The sequence below is a fragment of the Melanaphis sacchari genome, unplaced genomic scaffold (genome assembly GCF_002803265.2).
Source record: "Melanaphis sacchari strain LSU unplaced genomic scaffold, SCAv2.0 Contig95_pilon_pilon, whole genome shotgun sequence".
Taxonomy (NCBI): Eukaryota; Metazoa; Arthropoda; class Insecta; order Hemiptera; family Aphididae; genus Melanaphis; species Melanaphis sacchari.
This window is the reverse complement of record NW_020271679.1, coordinates 506,344-516,435: the sequence shown is the minus strand read 5'-3', so window position 1 is coordinate 516,435 and position 10,092 is coordinate 506,344. Positions and strand designations below refer to the sequence as shown.

The 10,092-nt window shown below is 29.1% G+C and overlaps 1 protein-coding gene across 1 annotated transcript; it reads right to left on the bottom strand.

Annotated features, from left to right (window-relative positions):
- Window positions 1–1,006: 1,006 nt before the first annotated feature.
- Window positions 1,007–7,791, bottom strand: LOC112603097 (methyl farnesoate epoxidase-like). The gene is made up of 8 exons (XM_025351520.1): window positions 7,686–7,791; window positions 2,583–2,834; window positions 2,369–2,520; window positions 2,032–2,292; window positions 1,691–1,974; window positions 1,509–1,626; window positions 1,286–1,427; window positions 1,007–1,185 (listed from the first exon to the last, which is right to left on the bottom strand). Exons 1-8 carry the CDS (start codon window positions 7,765–7,767, stop codon window positions 1,007–1,009), a joined length of 1,470 nt encoding a protein of 489 aa, XP_025207305.1. The 5' UTR covers window positions 7,768–7,791.
- Window positions 7,792–10,092: the final 2,301 nt, after the last annotated feature.

Sequence of the window (10,092 nt, the reverse complement as noted above, 5' to 3'; positions counted from 1 at the left end):
CCACATCGTGTGATATTAGGATAACTTTGTTATATTGTGACTGGTAAAATGCTAGGACAGTTGACGTCGAACGAGTTGCGACTCGAGTGCATGTAGGTAGCGCGCGGAATTAGCGTGTCCGGATCGAAGTCGGATTTACTAATAAGGTAGAGGAGAAAATTTGGGAATCCGGTCAAGACCCCCGGTGACGTGTGGTTCTACCTCAACGTACTCGACCAACCGTTAGATTTAGATTTGACGGAAGGTGCGGGATGGGCACTCACTGTCACAACAGACGCTGATAGAAATGCAGCAACAGCACCGAAACGAAAGAGTTCGAGGCACGTTCGCGGGTGCTGGAGGCTAGAATGTCGAGGTTCTTCGAAGAACGACGCATACGATTAGCACACTGCAGTCATAACGTTGTGAGGTTCCGCAGCCGGTGACTACACTGGTTCAGAGAGAGTCCAAATTAAGAAAAGGGTCCAAAAATAATGTAGGTACCCCCGAAAATTAGGTTTGCGCACGCTTTTGTCGATTATCTTATTAAAATTAATATGTAGATTCGTATTATTACCTACAAATATTGGTGGGGTTTGTGTTGAATGCCATAACGGTAAAATTATCACTTAATTGGTAAATAATTATGATGAAAAATTATATTTTTTATTTTTTATTTTAAAATATTAATAGTTAAGTTTATGTTATCTGCACCACTTACTATCAAATAAAATTGCAATTAGTTATTATTTTTTATTTATTTAAACAGAAATGTATTACTCTGCAATAACAGACCTGTGATTTGTATATAAATAATAAAGACATTTAATGTTTTAATTAAAAATTCCCTTTTTAATTCATTTTACTATAAATACTAATGCTAATAATAATTAAAAATAAAAAGATTACATGATATATTATTATATATTATAACTAGTTATTACGTTTATTTAATATTGGAGATTTATTCTTTAAGATTATAGATTAACACATAAAGAGTGTTATACATTTTATTTTTTTATTTACATCAATGCCTAGGTACAAAAATAGCAGAAAATGGAGATGGAGAAATAGTTACACCATCTTGAGGTTTATCTGGTAATTGGTCTCCGTGCGGAATTCGTATCTCAAATTTTTGAATTAGTTTGGCAACGAACATGAACATATTGGTTTTAGCCAGTACCTCACCGAGGCACCTTCGTCTACCTATATATAGTTTAAAAATTCATAACTACTCGTTTAGTATTTAACTTCGATATTAATGAAGAATGCAAAAACATTTAATAAATAATAATAGTATACTAACCAACACCAAACGGCATAAGCCAGCTGTCATTTATTATTTGTCCAGTACTGTCTAAAAATCTTTCCGGTCGAAATACCTCGGGATCACCCCAATGGTTTTTATCCATATGAACGCTCCATATACTTGCCAATATTAATGTATCCTGGAAAATGTTTTCACAATTATTCATTATTCTAATACCATTTGTTATATAATGTATATTTTCACAGTAGCGGCATCATACTTTTGGTATTATGTATTTCTGTAGATTGGTTTTTCTAATAGTTCTATGAGCGATTGCCAACGGCGCCACGTTACTATGTCTTTGAACCTCCATTAATACAGCTTCGAGATAACTCAACCTGTGCATATAATTACCAATATGTTAAAACGTTATTAAAACAATTATGTAAGCTTTGTACCTACTTTTTTTTATCTGCAAGATGAATTTCTCGATCTCCGATTACCGCATCTAACTCTGCACGTACGTTATCTTGAATATCTTGATGTTTAAGTAAAAGTAATATTGTGAATGATAACATACTGCTCGTAGTTTCCGATCCGGCTAAAAATAGGTCCAATAATATAACAAGTAGCTGTTCTTCCGAAAATGACCCGGGAGTTTTTTTATTCTTCTCAATTTCCATTAAAAACGCGTGTATAAAATCCTCCTGGTCATTTTCACTAAATTTATGTTCTTCTATTGATTCCTATATAGGACATTAATTGATAAATAAAATAAATATATTTGATTAATTTAAAATTACTTTTAAAAACGTGTAAAATTCGATTAAAATTTGTTTGATGTGTTTGTATCCTGAAGATTCGGGTGCGAAAAACCGAAGGAACGGCATCTGATTTAATGTTCCTCCTGACATATCCAACATTCTGAAGCTGATATGTACTAATTCCATAAGTCTTGCAAGTTTATAGTCGTTCAATGCAAATCTTCGACCAGCTAACATTGCCCAAAGACCGTTCAAAATTGATACGTCGAATAAACCGGTAACTTCAATTGGTAAATCATTCTAAAAATAAATTTATAATACAATAATTATATTCTTTGTTTTTAGTTTGTAGAAAATATATAATATATACACATACCTGACATTTTGACGTTATGTCTATCACAAGATCGTTAACTTCCTCAATTACAATTTTTTCCATCAAATCACCACCAAATCCCATTTTTCGTAAATGTTGCATGCAAAATTTTCTCTGTACAGTCCACGTTGGTCCGTCCACAAATACTATACCTAATTTTTTAATTTTTTAAACTGATGTTAAATATTCAAATGTATCGTTTTGGTAAGCTTACCTAATCTCTTATTAAAAGCTCGGAATCTGAAAAAAAATCCATCAGGTCGGCCATTAAAGTCGTCATTGCATAATACTTGTCGTACTGTATCATATCCAGAAACTATCACAGCCTCTATTAGACCAAGTTTAACAGAAAAAACTTGACCATAACTTTTGGCCAACTCATCCCAAACCAAGTGATAGAATCCTAATTTATTTCTGAGCTTTTGAATTTCAAAATAACTACCAAGCAATGGAATTCTTGTAGGACCTATAAAAATTTGTTTCAATTTATCCATTTATTAATGATGATAATAATATTGTTTGTAATTTTATTCTAATGATATATGCATTTTTTGTAACTTAAAGGTAAATACAGTTTATAAGTCACAATTTAATATCATTCAATAAATTATTTACCTATAAAATATTACATCTACTCGGAAATTATTATTAAAGATTCAAAATCAAATTTATATAAATATTTATCATAACTGTATTAGTAGGTATATGCTAATAACCAGCAAATAATTAGTAATCACTAATTATTGGAAAACATAATTTATAAATATTTTTTTCTTTTAGATTACTTTACTCTTGTCCTATCTAAAGACCTAAAAAGATCTTGACTTAAAAATTAGATTATCATTTTAGAGCAAATTTAATGAAAAATTCAATTTTATCAATACTAAGTTTTTAAATTGTAGCAGTCTTGTATCAAGAGTTATTTTTGTTTTAAATATAACTTGTATGCATTTTTTACAGTATATTCCATTAGAAAGTTGTTTGCCTTTAAATATAACAGTTTTGTCTGACAAGTATTCAAAAAAAAATTTTTTAACGTTTAAACTACCATACGAGGAATATATTTTTTTTAATTTCAAGAAGATTTTTAATCCAATTTGAACTGTATGCTTTATATTTACTTGAACACTTTCTTCACAAACTTTTTGAAAGACTATGATATTATATATTTGTTTCAAATTTGTAACCCTACTTTGTACTGTTAACTTTAAAGATAATAATTTCTTTTTGTTTTGGATATTAATTTACTTGTTTGAATAAAATTATTTCACTTACTGATATGTAGTATGTTTTTCATTTAAATTATTTTAGTAAATTATAATAATGAGTAGGTGGGTGTCCTATTTTTTCTCCGAGTTTCGGATATTGAATTTCAAGATTGTATATTATTTATTTCCTGTAATGTAGCTACTCAATGGAACGTCAATTTTTTTATAAATAGGTATTAATTTCTTGCGATTGCTATTTTCAACTAAAAAAATTATATGCTCATTTGCTGAAATTGAAAGAACAAATATTTACATTACTATTTTCTATTTCACTAAATTTAAAAATAATCATAGTGTTTATAACATTGCTTAGAATTATTATGTTTGTCATTAAGTTTGTTAACTTTCAAAAAAAAAAAAATAAAAATATGAATCTATTATATCTATTATCTATCTATTTATTATAATATCAGATTATTGACAGATGACAGTAACACGCCATTAAATTCTATTTCGTTTTTATTTATTGTATTTTTGATTGTATGATTCAACGTTTTACATAAAAATAATCTACTGATTTATTTTATTGTTCAAATTTAATGTCACAATAGACAATAGTTAATATTATTGTATTCTGCATATTCCGATTTACATAATATTTTTTCTTTACGACACTGCAATATAAAATAAAATAATTTTTAACAATACAAAAAAATAATAAAAATCATAGCATTATCTGGCTAATTGCATTCGTGATTTCTGCCACAAAAGGCTTAAAAGAATATTATTTTTTCTGATTCAATTTATATATTATTCCACTATTGTACGTTTAACGGGCTTGCAACTTTACGAATTCACGATTGTTGGAAATGATTTTGTACTCAAACATTTATAAAATTTAAATAACAAGGCATTTTTGACTATTGTAAATTTATTACGGAACTATAGAGTGACGGTTAATTCATAAACATAATAGGTACATAATATTATATTATTGTGTATTGTTCGTATGTACATATACAATGATATAATAAGAAAATTAGTTTTAATTTAAACTTTAAGTAGTAGGTATATACTATTATGTGTAGTGTAAATACTATTTATAAATACTATGATATTGTCACCGTTTAAAACCAAACCTAAATAGTGCATTTATTCATAAATCATGAGGTACCTATTCTTCACACAATCGGTGTGCGTCATATTTCAGAACGTAACGTATAATTTTATCAATCCATGTTTTACTATTCGTTCAAAGTATAAAATACTTTAAAAACTACATCCCATTTAAAATATTTTAAAATTATTCGACTTAGATACTATTTATTTTAAAACAATTATGTATCCTGACCAAAATATAATAATAATAATTTATTATTGATTGTAATATAATTTAAAGTAAGTCAATCCCGTGTTAAAGGATATTAAAAAAATGGAATTACAGAATCGTTTTGATCAAAATCTAAACTGAAAAAAAATAATAATAATTTTCAACGTTAATAGGTAGGTTCTATAAACCATAGGATCAGATATTCAGTTGAAAGAGAGTTAATTATTCAATTTACGAACTGCGAGTACAGTATAAAAAAAAAAACGCCGGGAAACTTGCTCTGCCGTACCTATGTGTTAAATTTAAATATGACGTCGAAGTGCGAAGCTATAAACTCTTTCCCAAGCCTCGGGTAATATATTGAAAAAACTTTTGTATAATTAGATTTGGATAGTCTCTAGCGGACAACACAATTCTAGAATAAATATTACTTTTTGTACATCTCCCAGATATACAAATATGTATGATGTATGAAATACACTATATTGAGCATATTGATCAGTTATGCGCGACGGGGAATCAATCGATACATGCGTGCGGTTGGAGCAATTTTTTTCTTACCAAATCGATTTCTTTCGTTCGCCATTTTGCCGTTTTACACTCATCAAGTACTTCAGTACCATCAGCTGAATTGTTTCGGACGCTCGGCTTAGATCAATGAATGATTGAATGTACTAATAATATATTTTAGCCGTCAAATGTGATATAATATACGTACTACACGTTATTCACAATCCCCATTTTGACTAATTATTTACAAATGACAAATTGTGTATTATCATAAAATATGATTATTTTTGATACTCAACAAATAAAATAAATAATAATACTCACAAAACCCTTTGTTGTAAAATATGCAAATTAGATTAAAATTTATTTCATAAAAGGCAACTTCTTAGTGTTCCTACAAATTAGTAAGTGCGTTATTACATAGAATGCAGAAAGCGTATTCAAGGATAACTGCTGTGTCTGAAGAGGCCAACTTTCTAATCATAATGCATTTTCATATACGCCTTCTATAACAACATATTAATAACAAAGAGTTCTATGTTAAACAAGGCTTAGGTACCAAAGTACCGTTAATCGTGTGGGCACTACTCACCCAAAACCAAATTGATGGGTTCTATAAACTTTCTCTACGCATTCTTCAAAAAATTAGATACAGAAATATTCAAAAATTAGATACAGAAATATTCAACCGGGTATTATTATTTACTTAAAATGTCTCCTTTTGGAATTGTTTTTTATCGAATACTTATGTTGATTTATCGTTAAAGTCATGTTTAAATGTAACATATAGGTACGGCAGAGCGAGTTTTCCGGCGACTTCCCCCCTATAGGTCGCATTATACAGTCGACTTTCGATAACTCGAAGTTAGCGGGACTTTTAAAAAATTTTGAATTACCAAAACTTCGAATTGCTGAGTAGTTTGAAATATCGAGAGAGCAAAAAAAAAAAAAAAAATTTAAATTGCTGAGAGTTATGAAAAATTTTTTATTTTTTATTATTCGTACATAATTATTAAATATTTCAGCAAATTAGGCGGTATGTACATACTACATATTATGTAAATTAAATTATTATTAACAAACGATCAAGAAATAAAATGCTAGGGTTAGGTTAGAGTTCTTACGATAATAATTTTATAGTTATCGAAAATAATAAGCTAAATTTTTACACTATTGTATGGTAAATTATCGAAGAAAAGATTAAAAAAAAATACATTTGGTGAATATACTTCGAATTATTGAACATTGAACGGATGAAACTTCGAATTATTACGTTTTAGTGGCCAATTTTCCCAATATTAAATTTAAAATTACCGAGTATACTTAAATAAATGGTTTTTATTCAAATTACCTCGAGATTTTTAAAGAACGAGCATTTATTTTGAATTGCCGAACATTTCGAATTATCGTAGTTTTGAATTATTGAGAGTCGACTGTAAATAGATAATAAAGTGGTTATTACGATTGGATATGATGATTATCTGTACCGCATTGCATTCGTCATTTGGCTGCAACTGTTCTACAAAAATATAAAATCGAGTAATATCTATTTTATACAAATAAGAGTCAAAGTAAATTGTTGCGGTTTATTTACTGTAAAAATGCCCTGCCGATTTTGACAAAAAACAATTGTGAAAATTTCAACTGGAGAAAAACGGAAATGATAGATTCAATGGATAGATTATAATATACAATCGACTAATCCAGTTTATAGTTATAATCAGTTTATTTATGTTATTAGTCGGATAACATCTAAAATAATAAATATGCAAGTCCGCAGTTTTTGACCGATTGGCACCAAATTTTGCACACATATTAATTAGGGATCCCATAGGAGTATTATATTATAATAGAAGCCATGGGCAGTAATAATAACATTTATGCATAAAAATCAAAGTGAACGGTAAAGGCTTATACATTTTGACGATTCGTGGAAACAATAGATTGAACCAGTTATTGTTTAGTGGCTTATTTATTATCAATAATATTAAAAACCTAATTTTTTTTCTCGTAGTTGGTTACGCGTAAGTAAAAAAAATTGCTTATTACTATCCACCTCAGATGGATTGCCCATATCGGTTTCCTTTATCCCTGGTCAACGCCAGATTGTACATCCAATTATTATACATAAATATAAAAAAAAAAAACGGTTATGAGTATTATGACATAATACAGTGTTAATAAAAACTTTAAATTATAAATTACTTAATGCATTATGTGAGTATTATTGAAATAGTAAATGGGATAATAAATTAAATAATAGTCTTACCTATTGGATATTTATGCGGTGTAATAATATCTAAAATACAAAAAATAATAAAAACAGAAATAGCTGCGGCCACGAGAATCATTTTATCCCGGTTACTGACGGTTGAAATTATATGACTTTACTCACGTAAGCATAGGTAGCGTTTTCCGCAACCTGTCTGTACACCAAAACTCGAAAGAATGAATTGAAGTAGTTTTTTTATTGACCTTCAGTTAATTTTTATAAAATAAACATTTACTATTTGGAAGGGGTATACCGTTTTCTTCCTTTTATCTACGACTCTTTCTATATTAAGGCGATGATCTTATCTAAAATCATTCATGAATAAATAGAAATACTTTTTGTTAAACAAGGAAGACATATTTACATAACACAGCACATAACATTTAGTACATAAAAATTATATTATGTTCGGATAACTATTATACGATTTATTTGAAAAACGAAACTATTATTTTCAATCTAAACAATTGATTCATCTGAAAACATAAAATATCATAATAAATGAATAAAATATATTATTAGACAATAGTATTATACATACTAATAATAATAGCATTTAATACATACCTACAATGTTAACAATTACAAAATAAAACTTGTACAAGGTTGCGAGAAGACATGTATAAAAAAATACAAGAACATCATAAATTAATTTAACTAATTGTTTTAATTTACAAACTCTGTACATGAATAACATATATTTTAAGGGATTGTTTTTATATTCAAACGGAAATGCGAATCAAAAGCTCATTTGAAAATCCCTTTTATACTTGACATTTTTAATATCTCGGTATTTATTACGTAGGTAGGTATTTTTGTGATATTTGTGTTCATGTATTTTAAAATTTTATGTATTTATTTTACAGTGTTGTTATTTTTATTCAATAGAAACAAATACAAAATTATAATATAATTTATATGTAACAGGAACGTATATACAAATAGTCGCGATGACCGATGAACCGCCGTCGCCGCCACCACTGGCAGTAGAAAGCCGTAGAACGAGAAGCCACTATCCCATTCGCCCCTGGTGCTTCGGGACTCGGTTTCGGGATTCTAACGTACTCGAACGGTCTGAATAAGTCCAGGCAGCTAACTGTTAAGAAACCATACGACGAAAAGCCACTAAGGCCATACGTTCCTGGTCCTCGGGACTCAATTTCGGGAGAACTGATGGAATACTGGTGTACGCGAGTGATCTGCACAAGTCGAGCCAGGTAACTCTGTTAAATAACTATTCGACGAAAAACCACCAAGTCCATACGCCCCTGGTACTCGGGACTCAACTTCGGGAAAACTGTTTTTTTTTTTTTTTTGCACGTGTTGTCTCCGTCTTAAATACATACAACCAGAGGCGGATTTAGATATGTGGTGGCCCCTGGGCAAAATGCGTTGTGAGGGCCCCTTATACGTAAACAAGGAAATATATTTTTTTACTTATTAAATGGCATTTATTGACATGTTTAGTAGTAATAACAATCAACTACTTATTTAATAATAAATAATTATAAAAACAATCAAATCGAGTATATAACTAGTATAGGTATAATATCATCATAATATTAAGTGTAAGTAATTAAATGGAGAATAATAATAAATAATTATGTCAAGTAATCATTAAAATTAAATGCTGGAACTTTTCATAATTTTATTTGTACAAAATTATCAATAATGTTTTGAAAATCAAGTTTTCTTAAAATATCAGACTCGGAGCTTATTATCGCCAGTTAATTGATTTTGTCTCCGTCCATTAGAAGTACGCAATCTATTTTTTATGTGCTTTAAATTAAAGAATGATTTTTCACTACTGCTGTTTGTAATCGTAAAAACAAGATAAATGCGCAGAGCTACGACATTTTAATGTATAATTCTAGATCCACGTGTGCATATATTTTAGAAACACATTTATTAATATTATTACGATTGACGATGCACACCGATCATGGACGACATAAAAACCTATCTTATCTAGATTCTTAAACACCTTCATTGTCAATAAACTCGAATACATCTATTATTAGTCGGTAAAATTAAAATTTTTAAATGTACGAGTAAAGATCAATATTATTTAATTACTTATGTATAAATATAAATAAAATATTTTTCCTGTATCCTAATTTAAATATCATAACATTGTGAAGGCCTCTGAGCTTCAGCCCACTCAGCCCTCCCCTAAATTCGATTCTGCATACAACATTGCACACTTTCGTTCAGCAGAATCTATTTTATGTTGTTAGCTTTAACATTAGAGTAAATTTACCTATTATCAAATTTAAAGGTAAGAATTTTATCTAGGCAATGACTTATGCTCTTTTATTAATATTACTAGCGGCCGGTTAAACTCGATTCCGGATATATGAAAGCCACCTTCGGGGAGGGGGGATTGAGTGAAACTCGCTGTAAG